The 21597-nt window shown below is 35.3% G+C and overlaps 1 protein-coding gene across 1 annotated transcript in view; it reads left to right on the top strand.

Moving 5' to 3' along the window:
* The window catches only part of LOC121408396 (Fanconi anemia group J protein homolog), a 48083-nt gene that overhangs the window by 12645 nt on the left and 13841 nt on the right, over positions 1 to 21597 (top strand). The window contains exons 9-25 of the mRNA XM_041599868.1: positions 9 to 104; positions 825 to 960; positions 1612 to 1658; positions 2821 to 2970; positions 3943 to 4097; positions 4658 to 4703; positions 5252 to 5279; positions 6349 to 6404; positions 7223 to 7363; positions 8028 to 8096; positions 9478 to 9600; positions 10203 to 10332; positions 13656 to 13762; positions 14392 to 14555; positions 15823 to 15890; positions 18633 to 18744; positions 20053 to 21491. Of these exons, the coding sequence (XP_041455802.1) occupies positions 9 to 104; positions 825 to 960; positions 1612 to 1658; positions 2821 to 2970; positions 3943 to 4097; positions 4658 to 4703; positions 5252 to 5279; positions 6349 to 6404; positions 7223 to 7363; positions 8028 to 8096; positions 9478 to 9600; positions 10203 to 10332; positions 13656 to 13762; positions 14392 to 14555; positions 15823 to 15890; positions 18633 to 18744; positions 20053 to 21491 (3067 nt within the window). The remainder of the gene's footprint in view (positions 1 to 8; positions 105 to 824; positions 961 to 1611; positions 1659 to 2820; positions 2971 to 3942; positions 4098 to 4657; positions 4704 to 5251; positions 5280 to 6348; positions 6405 to 7222; positions 7364 to 8027; positions 8097 to 9477; positions 9601 to 10202; positions 10333 to 13655; positions 13763 to 14391; positions 14556 to 15822; positions 15891 to 18632; positions 18745 to 20052; positions 21492 to 21597) is intronic.

The raw sequence follows: 21597 nt of genomic DNA, 5'->3' as shown, positions 1-21597 counted from the left end.
TTTTCCAGGCATGTCCATACTTTTCATCCAGATCACTGAAGGATCAAGCTGAGGTTATCTTCTGTCCATACAACTACCTCATAGATCCTATGATAAGAGAATCGGTAATTCATCCCTCCATTGGCTACGTCTTCATAAGATGGTTCTATTCAAGTGTATCATTAAATGTAGATATCAGGAAAGCATTCCATCAACATTTTTGTCCAAAAGGCTCTCAGATCTGACAACTTCCTTGATTCAGATTGGCTATCAAATGTCAGATAGAATAGGAACTCGATGGAATAATTTATTCACTGAGTGATAAAGACAAAGAATAAGATATTCAATTTGTCTCCAACGATACCAGAAGGTTAACACACGCAACTGCTGTGTGAAATAGGACTTGTTGTATAAAACATTTGACAAGTCCATTCATGAGACTCTCATTATCCACAAAAAAAAAGATGAGAGACTGTCAAAAGATTGTGGAAAGACTAAAAAAGACCTTGCAAGTTCATTGAAAGACTATTTTAAACTATGGAATAGAAAAGTTTTGAAGCCCATGGATACCACAAAGACCATTGTAAGATAAGTTCGGAATCGTGTAAGACCCCAGAGATCATTGAAAGTTCATTGAAGTGCCACTGAAAGATCAAGCATGTTTAAAGGTCTTACAGGTTCTAACAACGGTCTTGCTGTAAATGGATTGGGGTTTAATCATTTACATTGGACCGTATTTCTAAAGTGTCCTCCTCGTCGAAAACAATTGAAAACTCACAATGTATTTTTCTCCTCCCTCCCAAGAACAGGAATATTACTTTCAATGTTCATGTCCACCATTGTAGATGGAGATTGACCTGAAGGGACAGGTGGTCATCTTGGATGAAGCGCATAACATTGAAGATTCTGCTCGGGAAGCTGCCAGTCTCACTGTCACAACAGAACAACTTCAAGATGCCATCGATGAGCTTGACAAGCTATGTAGGTCCTTGCATTGTATTTATACAAATTCTTTGAAAATAAAATGACATAAGGTTACTGATCCTAGATATTTTTTTTTAATATGAGCTATTGGCTAATTTGATTGGATGGCTCAGATATTGGACGAGTTAGAATAAGAAAATTCAGCATTTAATGGAACTATGATTTTTAATATTTTTTAATCTGAAAATTTTAAGTCATCATTACTGAATGTATGTCGTTTTAGATAATTTGATACCTTTTTATGTTGTAATACTAATTTGATGGTATACACATTACATGCATGTCTTAGAATATTCTTATCCATGGTGGTCAAAAGAGAAGTTGTGAACTTTCTCAATAGTTTTTTTCGTAGTGTCATGAGATCTTTCTTTTTTCTTGTACAAACTTACATTACTTAAGTTTAAGTGAGAATGAGAGGGAGGGGTGTCAGGGAAGGTTATGGAAAGACCAGGGCAAATTGCACACTGAAAAGTAAACTTCATTTTCTGGACTGTGAAGTTCCAAATAGTAAATGATATGCAACAATTGCAAGATGTGTCAGTCAAGGTGCCAATCATGAGTAATTTTTAATAACAAATCATTTACTGTGAAAGAAGGGAATAAAAGTATTGATCTTCATGACTGCATTCTTATCATTTTCACTTTTAGTATCTTTCAAGTTTCGTGAAGAACACACCAGAGTTATTCATAGCGTGGTAAGAATACACCCATTTTTACAACAAAATTCACTGATCCTGCTATGCAATATGTCAGGTTAACTATCATGCTATTGACATGCTGTTGACATCTACATGTATGTAAATGTTCAGACTGATTTTGCTCTTATACAGCTAATAACACTTTTGTTCCTTGATATCCTTTCCTCTAATTTATTTATTTATTCATTGCAACCATGACAGTTGGATTATTGACAATTCAAAGAAGTACAATTAAATTCACAATTACATATCAAATAAATATTTAAAAACCAGTGAGAAATTTGTAACAATTGATTATATCAAGCTAGTATGCCTCTGTGATTGAATCTTAATTGTACAATTTCAGACATTTCTTTCAATTTTCCCCTTTGATGGGTCTTAAAGACTCCATATATGATTTCCTTATCCTATTCAATAGTTGGGTCAGGTCTCTTAGTCCCTCAATATATTTATTTCCTATTATAGAGGATTCAATTCTATAACATATACAATAGCTTTCAAGTCTATAAGTTCCTTGCTTTCCTTTCCTCTAATTGATTATGTCAAGCAGGTATGCCTCTGTGATTGAATCTTGATTGTAAAATTGTATAGGGTATTTATGTCCTATTATATGTGGTTTAAACCTCTATATTTGATATTGATATCATATTTAGAAGGGTTCAAAACTCCACACATGCATGATATAAATTGCCATTCAATAGGGTACATGTGTCTATATATCTATAGCCTATTTAATAGGGTACGAGTCTCAAATATATGATATCCGTTTCCTTTTCAATGGAGTTTGAGTCTCCAGTTGATGTTGGCCAAACTCTCCTTCCCATGTTCTGAAGTCAGGTTTAACTTAAACTCAGGTTTAAAGTTGTGGTTTAAGTATAGATAGCCAATTGTTACATAAATCACTCACAGTAAAGATATCATACTTCAGCTCATTTGGCTCTCAATCATTCATAATTGTCTAGGAAGTATAAATAGATGATTGTCTTCACCATTGATGAATCAGGAAAGAGCACAGTAAACATACGAAACATGTAACTTAATACAAATTTTGACACATTTGGCTTCCCATAATTTTAGCACAGAGTTAGACCATGGTCTAAATTACACCTGACTTCAGAATACGGGCCTCCATGTGTTATATATTTATCCTACTCAATAGGGTTCAAGTATCCTGAGATGGATCAACGACTTCTCCACCACCCTACGACAGAATGACTTTGATAGAGCCTCAAGGATGTGGACTGGCCAGGAGATGGTAGCTGCGCTGGCTAACATGGGAATCTCACCCGGAACACTGGGTACTCTGGAGGTACATATTGTCAAATCATGAAAATTTGCCTTGTTCATTGTATTGTTCATAGTGGAGCGTTGTGGCCCAGTGAATAAGTCTTCTGACTTTGAAACAGAGGGTCGTTGGTTCGAATCCCAGCCATGGCGTAATTTCCTTCAGCAAGAAATTTATCCACATTGTGCTGCACTCGACCCATGTGAGGTGAGTGGGTACCCGGCAGGATTAATTCCTTGAATGCATGAGCGCTGAAAGGCAGCTTGAGCTAAAGCCGGATAATAATAATAGAATATTTCTTGATAGCACTATATAAATGCCTATTATTATTATCACTATTCAATAGTCTCATAGATGAGAATGAGGGTGAGGTCAATGAGATGGGTCCAATCTTGGGAGCTATTGAAATATATCTCGTTGGAACTCTTCACCATCTCCAACCACCTTTTATTCCTTATTTCCTATATGTTTTTCCATACAAACTTCCACGTTAAGGTCTTATGTAGCTTCCCTCTCCCTCTGTTAGGTGTTACCAACATGACCCCCCAGAAGTGGGAATGCTCGAAATGAGGTCATTATGCTAAAATGTAGAAATTTGACAAATATCATGTTCATTATGGAGTTAAAGTAATTTTTTATTGCTAGTCAATTTTGTTTTGTTTATTTCGAATCAGCACTTCCGCTTCAAAAATGATTCCCAGGCCCCTGGCGACTAAATAGAAAAATTTAGCTACGGAAAGTAGATTTAGAATCATTTGTTCTACAAGCAGGCAGTGTATTGTATTTATTATATAATTATTGTCTACATGTAATCAAAGAAATATAAGGGTTTGACACAAAGTTATCTCTGTTCTTGCTTCACTGCTCAAGTCATGATAATTTTAGAGCATTTCAACTTTTCTTGATATGAAAAAAATGGAAAGTCCCACATAGGGGCCCAATATAGATACTTATGTGATTGCCCTAATATTGTATAATAATCTGTGCATTCCATAGCATCATCTGGCAGCCCTTATGGAAGATGAGGATGAGAGAGGGATCAAAGAGATGGGTCCGACCTTGGGCGCGGCTACTGGGTCACTCTTCAAAGCTCTTTTTGTCATCTTTAACTTCCTCTTCAAAGATGATATGAAGTTCACCAAAGATTACAAGTAAAATTTTTTTTATTTTTTTAATAATAAGATTTATTTTAATTACAAGTAAGAACTTTTTGTTGTGTTTTTTTTCTTTAAAAGTTTATCTCTTATAAGTACAGACTTACACCTTAGGGTTTTGTAGCTTCCCTCTCCATCTGTTGGTAGCTACCAAATAGAGAATTCTTGCTTAGGATAGTTGGTTTATATTTATTTACTAGGTCTACCAGCAGTTGGTTTACTTCTTAGCTCGTCCAATACCACATGAGCTGTACCCTTTTGCTCTGCCATCAATTTGGCGTAATTCCTGTTTGGTTCACACCACACTTGGTCTAATATCCAGTTTGTCTTATTCTTTCCAGTTTAATGCCCAGGTTGTTTAATTTCTAATTTGTCTGCTAATTATTTTGCATTTTTTAAAAATGAAAGTTTGATTCATGAACAGATCATCTAACCGTACCATTTAAATTAAAATGTTATACACATTTTCCTCAAAATGCAATTCTTTGTAACTTTGGGTGGTTTGTGAAAACAGTGCTTATGAATATCACGTTGTGGGGATTTGTCTACATTTTCAGGGTTGCACTGCTGAAGACCAAAGCCAAGAATCAGTTCCCAAACACAGTAAGTGCAATTTACTCTTATTTTATGTGTGTTTGTTAGGTTTACTTATATACCTTGCCAGTATGAAGGCGGCTTCATGTAAAGTGACAGCATCCACCTCTATTGCATGATTTTAATGTGAATATGAACTGTATATGCCTTTGAGTAATCAATATTACAGAATTCATATTCAGTTGCAATCAATTGCAGACACATTGTCTCAATAATCAGAAGTGATTCAAACAACTGAGTGCTTTGGAGTGCCTGTAGATGTTAGGTATTTGGATAGATAAATAGATTTTTGAAATATTTGAATCATGTATTAAGGGTTTATTTGACCTCCCATTAGTATAGCTGAAATAGATAACCATCAATTGATTCATTTTGATTTTGAAAGAGGAAATAGATTTTGACTGAAGATTTGATAAAACTGAATTTTACCTGCTACTTTGTTGACATAATGGTATTGTATTCTACCTAGAAATTGTAGAACATTCTTAAGATGTGTAATGCACAGTGAATTCTTCCTTTTACTATTTGCTTTCTTCATTTTATGTATTATTTTACAGAACAATAGATGGATCCAGAGAAGAAGAAGTAAGTATTAAAGGTCAAGTCCACCTCAGAAAAATGTTGATTTGAATCAATAGAGAAAAATCAGACAAGCACAATGCTGAAGATTTCATCAAAATCGGATGTAAAATAAGAAAGTTATGACGTTTCAAAGTTTCGCTTAGTTTTAACAAAATAGTTATATGAACGAGCCAGTTACATCCAAATGAGAGAGTTGATGATGTCACTCACTCACTATTTCTTTTGTTTTTTATTGTTTGAATTATACAATATTACAATTTTTACGAATTTGATGATTAGGACCTCCTTGCCTGAAGCACAAAATGTTAAAATAAAGGAATTCCACGTGTTCAGGGAAGAATGAAAATTCATTTCACATGACAATGACGAGAAAATCAAAATATTTCATATTTCAAACAATAAAAAACAAAAGAAATAGTGAGTGAATGACATCATCGACTCTCTCATTTGGATGTAGCTGGCTCGTTCATATAACTGTTTTTGTGAAATTAAGCGAAATTTTGAAATGTCATAACCTTCTTATTTTACATCCGATTTTGATGAAATTTTCAGTGTTATGCTTGTTGAATTTTTCTCTTTTTATTCAAATCAAGTTTTTGTTGGGGTGGACTTGTCCTTTAAAGACTGGTGAATTCATGTCGTAGTGTTCCTTGTTGGATTGGCAGAATAAATACTTGTCTATTGGATTACACCATTTGCTCAGCTAAGTAGTGAATCTCCCCTTTTCCACAAATATTGATTGTGTATAATTTACTCTCATATTTTGTCATGTTTACTAATAAATTAATACTAATTTTGTATATATTTCAATTTATAAATTGTTTGTATGATGCTATATGTCATATCATATGCTATGACATTTTGTTTCTTCTTTTTGGAGGAAATAAACACAAATATGAATTTTGAATTTGAAGAGGATATTTCATTCTTATTATAAATAATTTTACAATACTTATCACATGAGTATGCATCTGTCTACTAGTATTAATGATATGTTGATGTGAAATTGGATCGTAACCATTCATGGTTCCTATATGTTTTGATGCATCATTGCTTGTTATCTTTGTAACAGGCAACCAGGCTGTGTGGACATTGTCATTGAACTTCTGGTGCCTGAACCCAGCTGTTGTAAGTTTAGTTACACTATTGCTACTCTAAACTAAAAATTGTCAGGGGTTGAGAAAAATTCAGGCGAATTTATCTTTTGGTCCAGTTTAGTTCCACTTGGTTCTACATTTATATATGTAATGCTTGACTTAGATGAATTCTAGCATTCTTTGCTCTCTGTCTTTTTAAAGTATCATTCTGCAAAGACAAAAATGGAAATTTGAATTTTAAAGATTTGCATTATTCTGGTGAAACAGTTCTAGGCATGTCTTTATGAATATTCATTTGGTGGGCTGATGATGTCATATCCCACTTGTTCTTTTGTATTTTATTATAGAAAATAGGTTTATTCAATATTTTTCTACCAAGAACTAAAACAATTGGATTGACACCTGATTAAGTGCATTAGTTATTTATTGCCGCAACCTATTTCATCATAATGGAAACACATCATTTACACATGTATGAAAAAATTGAAACGTACGATTTCATGTAATAACATAAGAAAAAGGAAAGTGGATGTGTGACATCATCAGCCCATCTGCATATAACTGTTTTCACAAAATATTGATCAATTTTAAATTTCAATAAATTTGTTATTTGTTATCCGATTTTAATGAAATTTTCAGCATTTTGCTCTGTGAATTTTACTGTATTTATTGGGTTATAAATCTTTTCAGCCTGCGCCATCCCTTTTCTTTCTCAAAGTGATGCAACTCAACTTTTCACAGCATTGTTGAAGGCTGATTTTATTATGTGATTTTTAAGTGGACTAAGATCCCTGAGCATACTAGTATATGTCATAGAAAGAATTTTCTTTAATATCTTTTTTTTTACAGGCTTTCACAGACTTTGGGAATTCAGTTCGGACGATCATCCTGACTTCGGGAACCCTATCACCAATGAGTTCCTTTGCCTCAGAGCTTGGTGTGGCTTTTCCTATCCAGCTTGAAGCGAACCATGTCATTAAATCCTCACAGGTGATCTCTCCCTTTCCCATTTCTGAGGTGACAAAGCCACTCTTGATGAATTAGAAAAATATGTGTACCTCTTTAAATAGTGAGGAAATTATCTGTAGAAATCAACATTTTTCAATCTAATTTTCATGGAAGACAGCAATTTTGATATTTTAATTTCATATTTTCACATCCTTTTACTATTTTAAAAATTGAATGATATTTTTTTTTATTTTTGAATATTTTTTGAGCATGCAAGAATTAAAACTGATGCTCAATTTTGTGTAATGATTTTGGGCCTCTGTAGCATAAATGATTGGCCAAACAAGATATTTTACTTAGTTATTCATGTTATTGCAGCTGGATTGATTATGAAATGAATCTCCACTTGCATTTTATTCTGGTACTTATACAATTGTTGGAATAATCCTAATGTTGGTCATCTTTATATGTAAGGCAGTATGTAGCAGGCTCGGCAGATATTTGTGTGAGTAGGTGTGTCGTATGAGAATTCAATATCAAGTTCAAAGAGCTCTTATGTACAAAAATTATTTATCCAACATATTAGGCATCTGGTAATCATATGTACAGGCATTAAGTTTTCAATGAAGTAAATAAATAAACAATGCATGAAAATATTGCTTATGGCTAATTTAGATTTGATTGCTTTTTGTCTCTTCATTCGTAGGTGTGGGTAGGCTCTTTAGCCTTTGGTCCCAATGGACACTCCTTGAATGCTACCTACAAAAATGCAGAGGCAAGTATATTATTACCAACATTGGTGATGAGACTAATTAATTATATTTTGTAGACACGATGGCCCGTATTCTGAAGTCGAGTTTAACTTAAACTCGGGTTTAAAGTTGTAGTTTAAGTATGGGAAGCCATAAGTGTCAGAATTTTTATTAAGTTGTATGTTTCTTATGTTTATTGTGCTCTTTCCTGACTCATCGATGGTGAATGCAATCATCTATTTATACATCCTACACAATTATGAATGATTTGAGAGCCAAATGAGCTGAAATATGATATCTCTACTGTTAGTGATTTATGTAACAATGGCTGTCCATACTTAACCACAACTTTAAACCTGAGTTTAAGTTAAACCTGACTTCAGAATACGGGCCAATGAATTTGAGTCAAAGCTGATATTGGGTCAGGCTGGACATAACCACTTTCAGATGTTAACCTTATGATTGATAGTGCTATCAGTAACCAGTGTAGATAGATCGCCCATTGCTACGACATTTGAATAACCATGGACAATGTGCATTGTCACACATCATACATCACAATGCTAGGTTCCCAGCCCATCAGGGAAAGTCATTTTACTTTTTTTCGAGTCAGAAAATCAGGGAAAAATGCCTCATATGAGGGGAAAAACCAGGGAATTTTGATTAGCCCATAAGTCAAAAACATGGTAGTCAGTCAGCCTCTGTTATATTTTGTTGCATATCAAAACAACATCCATTGAATTACTGGTTATACATGTAGTGGTACTAATTAGATTTACATTATTGTTTTTCAGGTTCACTGCAACAACTTAGAAAACATGCAAAACTGGGATTGGGTTTAAATAGTTATCAGGGAATTTTTAACTTCATCAGGGAAAAATCAGGGAATTTTGTTTTCTTGAAGAGCTGGGAATCCAGCTTTGCTGTTGATGAGGTGTGCAAAGTTGCTATCTGTCGCATGTGTGGCAGTAACGTGTGAATGACAAGTTACTGATCTTCCCTGGTTACTGATAGTACATGAGGTGCAATAATGTATGAATGGGCCCATACTAGACTAATTCATCCATGGCTGATGTTGAAAATTTACTTTATATGTTTATTGTAAATGGATAACAAACCTTGTATCCCGATTTACTATATATATTATGATCTCCTGTTAAAACTCCAGCTTCTCTATCATTAAGAATCCTCTCCAAGACAGAAGTTACGCTTTTTAGGAGAGTACTTCTTCAAGGTTTAAGAATAAAACCATTAGTGCCACACTAAAGCAGGTTTTTCCACAATCTAAATCTAAGCAAATCAAAAAAGAGCCAACAAATGTTTGATCACAAGGAAAAATGTTGCTTAAACCTTGAATTAGCTATGCTGTATTAAATTGTATCGTATTATGTTATTGTTTTACAGACATTTGCATTCCAAGATGACCTTGGTCGTGTGGTGTTAGAGGTCTGTAAGGTGATACCGTATGGAGTTCTGTGCTTTGTGTCTTCGTACAGTATGATGAACAAAGTGATAGAAAGATGGACGGTAAGATGATATAAGCCGTGATGGTGGTGAGGGTGGTGGTGGTGATGGTGGCAGTGGTAGTGATTTTGATGATAATAATGATCATCATCATCATAATGGTGATGATAGTAATGACAGTACTGATACCACGTAGTGAGAATGATGTCAATGATGATGATGTTGATGGCAGTGACGATGATGGTGGTCATAGTTGCGGTGGTATTTATAAAGTTAATGATTGCAAAGATAACTGATGATGACAATGATAATGTTGATCATATTGCTCTTTTTGGTTTTGCGGTGCTGTTATTTATTAATTGATCATCTTGTGATACAATACACGTATCAGACTTCGAAATAGCCTGGGGCCACAGGAGGCCATTGCCTCTGGCGCCCGCCCCTGCGATATCCTCTTACCCGTTTATTAAAGTCGATGCCACTGAAGTTGCGCCCTGTCTTCATAAATGATATTTTGAATATTGAATTACATTCCCCTTTAAAAGTGGCCTCGGTGCCCTATGCTGTCTAGCCTTCTTGAAAAAGTGCCCCTCATCAATGTGATCTTGCCCCTCCAAGATCCCATGTCAAGGCATGATGTATTCTAAACCAATGTCTTTGAACAGGCAACAGGACTGTACGACCAGCTCCAGTCTTTGAAGTCAGTGATGTGTGAAGCAAGAGGAGGTGATAAATCAGTCTTTGATGAACAACTAAGAGAGTACTATGAAACCATCAAACTATGTGAAGAAGATGGTGAGAACTTCAATCCACAATCTTTATTTATCAAGAAGTCAAACATATTTTCTTACAGGAATATTAATAATGATAATAATGATAAAACACAGCATTTATTATGCGCTATCTAGTAAACTATTCTGAGGCGCAGAGGGATGGAGGGATTACAGGGAGAAAAAAAATACATTAACACCCAGTATTCAACAAAAGTAAGAAGAAAACAGAAAATGATTTTAAATACTTTTTGAATGCTTCAAGCAATTTGAGAGCGGTGTTGGCTCAGTCAGTAACGCGTCTGCCCGTCGAACCAAAGATCGTGGGTTCGAGTCCACCCCGGGCAGATGACTGAAGCCAGTGCGTTGTGTGTAAACGTCTCTCCCATGTTTCATAGATGCAGGCTATGTTACAATGGAAAACACTCCGTCCCTCGGATAGGACGTTAAATGGAGGCCCCGTGTAGAGGAGAGTCACCACCTTTGCACGTTAAGAACCTATTGCACTATTCGTATAAGAGTAGGGGGAAACCCCGGTGTAGTGGTCCACCTGCATTCCCCCCAATCAGTTATATTGGGAGGAGAGACCTGCGGGTCACAGTGATTCAGTTCGCTTTTCGCCTCCCAGGCACAGGTGACGCCAAAACAAATAATAATAATAATGATTCAATTGTTTGAATCCTCAGTGGAAGAGCATTTCAGAGAGATGAAGCTGAAGGGGCAAATGCCTTTATTAGAAAAGTCCTCATGTTTCCCTAATCTTTATGCAAGGCTCTACATTAACTTTTTTTGGTGGTGTCCCGTTCGGGCCACCAAAACCTTCAAATAATTTTTTTTGGTGGCCCATTAGTAAAGTTTGGTGGCCCGAAAAATATAAAGAAAAACATTAATTAAAAATAAATAAAACAAACTGAAATATTCTGCAGTCACTACCACGTACCACTATTCTTTGTACATCTTGTATGTAAATCGTGCTTGCTGTTATTTTACTTTGCTTATTTTGTGGTAATATATAAATTGTTCTATCATTGTGAATATGAAATGATTGAAAGAGAATAAAAGAATTGTATTGTTTCCAGGTTGTGTGGACTTTTAATCTCCGTATAGACACACACTCATAATGGTAAAGTAAATAAATAGTGCATATAGCAAACTCAGATTGATTTACAAAACAATGATTTTTCTTTTCTTCCTTTTTGATCGTAAAACCTAGATTATGCAGGCCCCAAATCCAGCTTATTTTCCAGCATATTATACATGTAGCAGGAGAAAATCACAGAAAATATGCTGCAGAATTAGAACAATGTATAAAAGGGGGAAATAAACAAAAATAATTTTTAGAATAGTATATTGAAAAAAGAAACAAAAATTGTAAAAATGAATAAGTAAAATAAGACAAATAAAAAAATGAAGTAAGAAAAAACAAAGTTAAAATTGAGAAAAAAACAAAAGAAAATGTAAGAAAAATGAATAAGACAAAATTATCAGAAAAAATGGGGAAAATTATTATTATTATTATTCAGTAGAAACATGTTCTTTAATCAGGCATATTCAATGGGAAGGGGTATAAATGGTTTAATCACTGTAAAAAAAATGACAGAAAAAAATAAGAAAACAGCAAAAGTTATCTGGAAAAAAACAGTGAGAAAATTCCTTCCCTATATTTGACAAAATGGTGGAAAAAATTCACATTTCACATCAATAAAATGTCTTCCCAAAGTATTTACTTCCTTAAGAGTGGTTTAAGAAGTCATTTATAAACAAGAAAGAAAGAAGCTGTCTATTCAAGACAGCTTCGAAAATAAACCAAATATCAACATACATACAAATGCACATGTGGGACTGTGATGTACTCACCTATGTGTTTTAATGCATTTGGAAATCGGTCTTTTTGAGTCAAAATAGAGGTCATAATTCCTCCTTTTAATGCTTGCGAATTATCAGGTTTCAGTAATATGGACTGTAGAAGGGCATTTCATTGGTGTAAAATGTGACTTTGACGTAGATTTTCAAAGTTCTGGGGAAGATTTCTGAGCAGTAACATTTCGCATCGCAGCTCCCTGAGTCTGAATAGTCTGCTAGCGCACAGCCAGCTGCAGTGGTTTCACGCATGCAAAGCTCAGCCAGACAGCCGGCACGGCCGGCAGAATAATAGTTACTGTATGCTAGCGGTAGGCCTACATACTGTCATGACTATGCAATCTTTGTGTGTGTGTATTTGTGTGTAGATTAACAAAAAAGGCGCATGACGAATTGACTTGCAATTTGAACTGTAGAAAGTTGATAAATGCATGCAAAATCGGGAGAAAAATTGCGCTACATTGAAAATTATTGGTTGCCCGATTCGGGCCACCAAAACTTAACATTTTTTCAATAATGGTTGCCCGAGATGAATTTTTGGTGGCCCCGGGCCACCGGGCCACCGCTAATGTCGAGCCTTGCTTTATGGGATGTTTATGACTTTGATTATGTCCCATGTTGTTATTTTCTGTATATGTAGCCTCTTGAGTGATTATTTATCAGAAAATGTTAAATTATTTTATATTTGATTCACATGGAAAATTACAGGCCTTTTTCGTACTTGATTATGCAAAATGATATTTTGTATGGAATCCAGTGGAAATTTACAGGCCTTTCTTAGAACTATTCATTGCTATTTTGATTAAAAAGAAGGTGTTTTGCCCTTGCCATGGAATATTTTTGTCTGTATTTGTCTATATTTGTGAACAGCCGTGGCAGTAAACCCTCGGGAGAGCAAGGTATTTAAAAAAAAAAACATGAGCCACTATCGGTAATGGGAATTTCGTGGGCCAAGGTAGTTGAGGGTTGGCAACTATGGTCATCGCCTTCATTACCTTGGGTTAAAAGCAAGCCCTGGGCCCCGTCTTACAAAGATTTATGATTGATCAAATCAGTCGTAACTCTAAGGAAGTCCATCGGTGTCATAATTTTTTTACAGGAAATTTGCAAATGTCTTTTGTAAACAAAGGAGATCACACCAAATTGTCAAGAAATCAATGAATTTATGGATATACATTCATATCTAGATTTCAAGAGAAAATGAACATGCATTTTATATGTTGACTTTGCTGGCTTTCCATAGTTGCGATTGATTGGACCAATCTCTTTGTAAGACGGGATCCTGATCCCTTATGCTACAGTCACTCATGCAAAACTACTTCCTAACTGACAGAGGTATATTTCCACTAGCATACATGTACGTTTGGTCGGTTTTAAGTTTAAGGTTTTGTTGGTGTGACTGTTGTATAAGATAACAATTGACCAAACTGATTTGATGACTGCCAAATTAGTTTGGTTGTGAATCAAATTGCCTGAATTTGTCCTCAGGTTTGGAGAACCAGCGAATCACAGGAGTGTTGATGTTTGCTGTGTGCAGGGGAAAGATCAGTGAAGGCATGGACTTTGCTGACAACAATGCCAGAGCAGTTATCACTGTGAGTATTGTATGGTATATAACATGATGACAATGTGAATGTGACAAAGAACTCCATTTTGAATCCAGAGTAAAAGGGTGCATGGGGTGGGCAGAGGTCAAAGATTTATTTGATATTTAATGTAAAGGGTGCAAAATGAGGTTAAGACAAGGACAATTGAAAACAGTGTTAATTGTAATAAAATGTGACTGTATTTGCTGTAATGGTCATTAAATTTGGGGAAAATAATATGTAACAAATAAAGAGCATGTAAAAAAAAATATTAATCCTGAATGCAATCGAGTCTCATTTAGGTGACGAGATGGCCACTTGGCCAAAGTTAGGGTCGTGATCACAATTGAAAAGTTGAGCTCTCTGCAGAAAGGATATGTGTGTCTGATAAATCATATTGACATTGATTTATTGTCATTATAATTTGTACTTAGTTCTTCATACTTTTATTCAATTTGGTTGACTCACAATACAGTGCGCCATCTATTGGTAGCAGTGGACAGGCCAATTTCTTACCTAGGAGGCAGTGCACAGTACTATGTATATGTCCTATATACATGCAGCAAATTTCTCTCCCCTCTCCATTTTCCATAGCTTATGAAACACGGCAATGAATAATCTTTTTTTCAATCCACTAGGTTGGCATTCCATACCCAAATGTTCGCGATGCACAGGTCGAGGCTAAACGCCATTACAATGACCAGTATGCTGCCTCTAGAGGGCTCCTATCCGGTGGCGAATGGTACGAGGTTCAGGCATACAGGGCTCTTAACCAAGCCTTGGGCAGGTGCATTAGACACAAGTGAGTCAATAATGGGATGAAAGGTTAAAGGGGTAGACCTACTCCAGACTGAAAATGATAAGATTAGAATTAAAAGAGAATGGAATCCTAAAACACAGTTGAATTGTATCAAACAGAAATAAATAAATAATGTTTGAGAAAATTAAATGAAAAATAGGAAAGTTCAGAGACTTTCAAATGTTGGAATCACTTATGCTGTAGAGATCCTCCAGTTGGCAATATGACCAAGATGTTGGATCTAAAAGAGTAAGAACTTCTGCATTACTCTTCAACAAATTTTAATTTTAATGTGTATTTTATCAAATGTATCATGTCCGTAGATCATGGTTTTTAATGAGAAGATATGTAAGGCAGGTTTCACAAAATATATCATGGACAAAAAGTTTGTACTTTCACAAAAGTGAGCAAAATAATGTATATTTTTTTAATTCAATAACTGTTATTTTTCCATCTGATTTTGATAAGATTAAAGATTTCCATCTCTTGATTTTGGATTATACAATTTTGTTTCTCCTAGTGCAATGTATTTATATGAACATTGGCGGCGGAAGCCAATAAATTTAGGGGGTGTCCACCTGAAATTTTGGGATGGACACATGTAAAAAATAGGACAAGCGCCCCAAAAATTTCTGAGAAGCAAAAAAAAAAAAAAAAAAAAAAAAAAGGTCATCAACCTAAATTTTAGGGGGGGACAACACACGTGTCAAGGGGGTCCACGTGAATTTAGGGGGGGACGCAGGAAAAAAAATTGACAAGCAAAAAAAAAAAAAAAAAAAAAAAAAAAAAGGTTATCGAAAAAAAATTTATGGGGGGGACCGTCCCCCCCACCTAAAATTTAGGGGGGGACACGTCCCCCCCGTCCCCCCCGCTTCCGCCGCCTATGTATATGAATATTAATTTCATTCATAGAAAGGCATGTATTTGCTTGTAATTGATTGATGCAAAAGCAGTTATCTTATTTATTATGAATTTATTGGCCCCTACATTTAAGCTGTTATATACCAAAGACTTCAATAATAAACAGGGTAAGCTTCAGTAGCAAAAACTTGTTAAGTTTTTAGGGTTTGTAAAATTATCTTTCTTCAACATGTAAATGGGTTAATTGACTTTGAGTTGTATAGTTCCAGGTGAAACTAGCGAAGGTTTTTGTAACATATTTACAACATGTGTAGCTGCAATTGTTTCTAAAAATAAATTGCAATTAAGTTTTTTGCTTGCTCTCTGCGATATATACCGAACAATGCAATTTCTATTAACTATTTTACAGGAAAGATTGGGGAGCAATCTTGTTGATTGATGAGCGTTTTAGCAGGAATCCAAAGAAATACATTTCAGGTATGTATCTTATTAAGGAGTTTTTACCCTTCTCCATTTAAAGTAATTTTGCATTTTTAAACCATATATTCCCATGACAAAGATTTAATGTGATTGATTAATTGAGGGGAGATTAAGAATACTTTGATTTATTATTTTCATTATTATAAACAAGTAAAAACACTTTTACATTAAAAATAAATGTACAAAATTTTACATGAAACATTAAGATCGTCTATGATGATATTAAACAAGTAAAAGAAAAAGAAGTACCCAAAAGCTTAAAAGGCTTGAAAAAAAAGGTTTACTATAAATCTACATTTTTAGTTTTAGATTTATAATTACTTTACAAAAGAAAGCATTCCTGAAAAAAAAAAGAATGATTGCCTTACCAGTTTCCCTATCACAAAAGTCTATTAAATAAGAAGATATCTATATCATGAATTGGTGATATGTACATTTATTCTTTAGGTAATAACATACAGTGTATTTGTTATGATTTAGATTGTGTTTAAGTCATTAAACATTATCAAAATGCTCAAACTTTAGGTGAGCACTATCAATAATTAGTTGCACTCTTAGTACAATGCATTCATGTAAAAGACTTCTGAGACAATGGTATATCCTCCACCAGAAAAGAAGTGCAAAGATATCTGCACACATGCATATTGTGATATTTACATCACGCTTTGAATTTTGGTGGTGTAAATTACAGGATGTAATGTACATTTGATTGACAGGTTGAAATGTAAATGACAAGAAATCTACAAGACATAATGTAAATTACAGGAGACTAATTGATCGTAGATTTCAAGCTTTTGTTTGCCAGGTGGATCTGTAGATTGGTAATTTACTCTAAGGAGTAAACAAGGAGGAATTTGGCAGTGGTGCTATTTTCTAGGGCAAAGGTCTTATTAGGTCATGGTTGATATGCTGTTTTATGTTTGAATCGATTTGTTCTTTGAATCAGTCTGTTTATTGGAACATAACGTTCAACAAAGCACCCTCTTGACAGAAGCAAAAATTAAAATCAGTCATTTATTACATTGATATTTCATTACAATTGATTCTTGCTTCTTTTAGATTAATTATACAATATCTACAGTGAAATGTAGATAAGAGATGTGTCAGGAAATGAAACATAATGATGGATATAAGGGATAAAGCTTAAATAATAAGTAGTTGTTATCTTGGTTTTGGCCTCATGGATAGGATGGCTGTATTTATCCTATTCTTATAGCAGTCTCCTTTAACCCGTCTGTCATTTTGATTCAGTGAAACCTTTACAATAAACCAAACTCTTCTTCTTTCCCCCTCTTTGTTCTATTTTTATGTTTTTGTGATATGAAGAAAAAAGAGGTATTAAAGGACAAGTCCACCCCCCAAAAAAAAGTTGATTTGAATAGAGAGAGAAAAATCCAGCAAGCATGACACTGAAAATTTCATCAAATTGAATATATCTTGAATCTTGAATCTTGAAATTTGGATGTAACATTAAAAAATTTATGACATTTTAAAGTTTTGCTTAATTTCACAAAACAGTTACATGCACATCTTGGTCGGTATGCAAATTAGGAGACTGATGACATCATCCACTCACTATTTCTTTTGTACTTTATTATATGAAATATGACATATTCTAATTTTATCCTCATTGTCAAGTGAAACAACATTTATTCTTCTCTGAACCTGTAGAATCAGCATTTAACCCTATCTAGGCCGGGGGGGGGCCTCGGAGGCCTCCCCCTCAACAAATCGCGCAATATTTTCGCCGCGCGAAATTTTTTGACCGCGCCACTCGCTGACTTTTTACTTTCAAGTCTTGCGCAACTTTTGAGACCAACTTTGCGTCCTCCGGGTACGTGGTTCCGAAATTACGCAACATTATGTAAGTGCATGTCAGACCGAAAATTGCTCAAAAACGTGATTTCGTGTACAAAGTCAATGCAAATTGTGTTTTCAACCAAAATTCATAAATGTATGATTATTTATTGTTTTTCTAGTCTAAAAGTATTCATTTTATGCTTTTTATGATCACAGAAGAGTCCCCAACAAATTTCATTGAAAACACAATGAAAAACAAAAGGTAAAAAAACAAAGAAATACATAAGAAATTGCAAAAAACAATAAAATACATAAGAAAATGATTTGATATCGCAATTTTTTTCATGTACACTTGCTAAGAACACCACAAAGAGTTTCTATACCAAAAATTAGTACATTTGGAGCTTTATTTAGGGAGTTAGAGGAAAAGTATGATTTTGCATACTAATTACGCATAAATTAGCATAATCACTTAATAGCGTTTCGCACAAAAAAAATTACTATACAATCTTGGAGATTATGTCCCAGGCAACCAGCATGCCAATTTTCGGCGCGATCGCGCGGTCGACGGCCGAGATCTTAGGGGGGGCCTGGGAGGCCCCCCCCGGCCATATGAACTCCCAAAATACCCCGGCCTAGATAGGGTTAATACGGTATGGTTCTGTCATATGGGCCCTTAATGTCAAATCTGTAAAAAAAAAAAGAAATATTTTATAATCCATATAATAAAAAACAAAAGAAATAGTCCATGAAGGACATCATCAGACTGTCTCATTTGCATGTCACTGAGTTTGATGAAATTTTCAGCATCATACTTGTTTGATTTTTCTCTATTTAATCAAATCAACATTTTTCTGGGGTGGACTTGACCTTTAAAGTTTAGAGATCACAATAATTCAAATGTATTCTTCCATTAAAACTCTACATTTTATCTGTCAGGTATTTCAAAGTGGGTGCGAGGCAAGGTGAATCACCATTCTCAGGCTCGAGATGCTCTCACCTCTCTTTCTGAGTTTGCCAATCTCAGGATGCAAACTTCACCTGATGCAGAGTAAGATTACTTTTTATCAAGTTCATAATGATGAAGATGATGATGGTGGTGATGATGATGATGGTGGTGATGATGATGATGATGGTGATGATGAAGATGATGATGATGATGTTGATGTTGATGATGATGATGGTGGTGATGATGATGATGATGAAGATGATGATGAAGATGATGATGCTGCTGATGATGATGATGTTGATGTTGATGATAATGATGTTGATGATAATGATGATGATGATGATGTTGATGATGATGCTGGTGATGATGGTGTTGGTGGTAGTGATGATGATGATATTGATAATGATGATGATTACGCTGGTGATGATGGTGTTGGTGATGATGGTGGTGATGGTGATGATGATGTTGATGATGATGATAATGTTGGTGATGGTGATGATGATAAAAGATGGTGGTGATGATGAAGATGATGATGATGTTTATAAGATAAGTAATCTTGCCTTCTTAACCTTAACTACATAATTTTGAAGTATTTTTGAATGATGTTGTTTGTTTACTGCTTGAAATATTTAATGAGTCTATATATTTAGCCATTTAGACTCAGGTTTAGATATACTTGAATTAATTAAGTGAATGATTGATTGATGATAAAGATTACATTGACTATTACTGTGTTTTGATCCACCAGGATACATGTATTATATACATATATTACCTACCTAGAGTTTGAATATAACATTTCATTTCCCCGACGGTTATATTTTTCCAAAAGGATTATATTTTGCCTGACTGATGGAAATATTCTCCTGAGGGAAATATATAGCTTCGGAGGAGAGTTGAAGTGTTATTTAATAGAAAGAAAGACCAGGCAATGTCTGTTATATTATATAGTCTATAGATTCGCCATCAGAGACTGCAATCATCGTCTGGCTTTATGATCAACTCGTAATGCTTACTGCAGCTCTGGTCCATCTAAATCACTATAGAAAATTTTTTGATAAACACAGCATGTGCGTTCTTCATGCTGCAATCGACACGCAAACACATAAAGTAAACTACCTGATTATGCAACTTATTAGCAGCGAGTGACGTCACCTTAGTGAATATGCTGCAGGTTACAAAACAATGCATTACATGTATATTCACCGAGGTGTCATCAATCCTTGAATATCCTTCCAGCTATGGTCACGTGTATGGTGTATTGATCTGTTACCGATTCAAATCTACATAGCTTATGTAATATATGTATCTAGACAACTCTCCCTATTTTTACTTAAGAATGTTAGCAGCCCTATTGAATGACTGCAGAGAATGTAAGAATGAATCTTTGATAATTCAATTCTATTTCAGCACATCTGTTTTTGATGGTTCCCAGCCCAATTCTCAGACCTTGAGTCCAGTCACTCCAAGTGCCTCTTCATTGAACACTAGCAATCTTTCCCACACGCCGTTCCGCTTTGGCCATCAAACCAGCATGCCTGGTACTCCAGAATGTGGTCAAACCAGCAGGATGGATAACACTAACCTTCCTAAGCAGGAGAAGGGTATGCTCTTTGGTCGGAGCAATGTCGGTCAGCTGTTCATTCCTATGTCAAAAAGTGCTCCAACACCTACTAGCAACTCTACGAATGACCCTTCACCATTGCAACACCATATAGGTCAGCAAGGATCCATGGGTTCCTCTGTAGCAAGAGGCAATGGGCAATGTCAGACCATTGCAGAGGAAGACAGGGAAGAACAGACAAAGGGGAGGAAGTCAAGAAGAGAGAGAAAACCTAGAGGGAAAAGAGCCCAAGAGAAACTTGATGCTGCCCAGAAAGTACCACCTCAGCAGACACTCCTGACATTTTCACCAGCTGTAGCATCAAATGCAAACGGTGGTGTTTCCAAACAGCAGCTAGGTATGTCCCTCATCAACAAGACAAACGGTGCACCCAATGTTGTGATCATGAACAGTGGCACTTGCCAAAATGCCCAAGCAGAATCAACAAGTTTTGTTTCTGTACACTCAGTGCAAGCTTTACCAAGCGTCCCAATCCACAGTGGTGGGGTCATTGATCTGACATCACCCGTGAAGAGTTTGTCAAATGTAGATGAAGTGCAAAGAACTCACATACCAACTCCAAAAGCAAAACTTAAGTTTGATGATGAACCACTACCAAAAGACAAGGAGGAAGCAACAAAGACATCTTTCACATCATTTAAGAATAAACTTTCCAGGTTTGCCTTTACCAAAGATGAAAATGACAATGGGTGCCAAAAGGAGGAAAGGAATGACAAGATATGTTGCAGGTTTGAAAGTTCTTGTGGAAACGTTTCTAACCAGGAAACATTAGTCAAAGGAAAAGTTGAAGAAGTACAAGATGACCATAGAGATCAAAGAACTACTTGTGTACCTACAAGTGATGAAGAGGAAGAACACTATGATGAGGACATGAGGAGAAAACAACGGGAGGAAGACAATGGTACTCCTGTCCTCTTTGATTCTGAAATGGGAGATTCTGGAAGTGATGCACTTGAGAAACCTATTCCTTTCATCCCTCAAGGCACCAAGGCAGAACCTGAAGAATCAAAGAAGTGCAGTACTGAGGACATCTCTAAACCCAATGAAATTACAAATGAGAGTAATAATCACTATGCAGCTGATAGGACTGTTAACACAAATGAAATGAAGATTGAGAGAGATTGTGATAGGTCGTCCAGGAGGTTGTCCATCAAGGGACGAAGGAATCTCAGTCGTAGAAAGGATCAGAGTGAGCAGAATGAAGCCAAGGAGGATGTAAATGGAAGTAAGTGTAATATTTTAATATGTTGCTTGATATTATGTTTTCATAAAAGTGAAACAAAATTAAATGAATAAAATGAAGAAAAAATTGGACTTCATTGAAGCTATTC

Source organism: Lytechinus variegatus, chromosome 2 (genome assembly GCF_018143015.1).
Source record: "Lytechinus variegatus isolate NC3 chromosome 2, Lvar_3.0, whole genome shotgun sequence".
Taxonomy (NCBI): domain Eukaryota; kingdom Metazoa; phylum Echinodermata; class Echinoidea; order Temnopleuroida; family Toxopneustidae; genus Lytechinus; species Lytechinus variegatus.
This window is presented reverse-complemented; position numbering and strand designations above follow the sequence as displayed.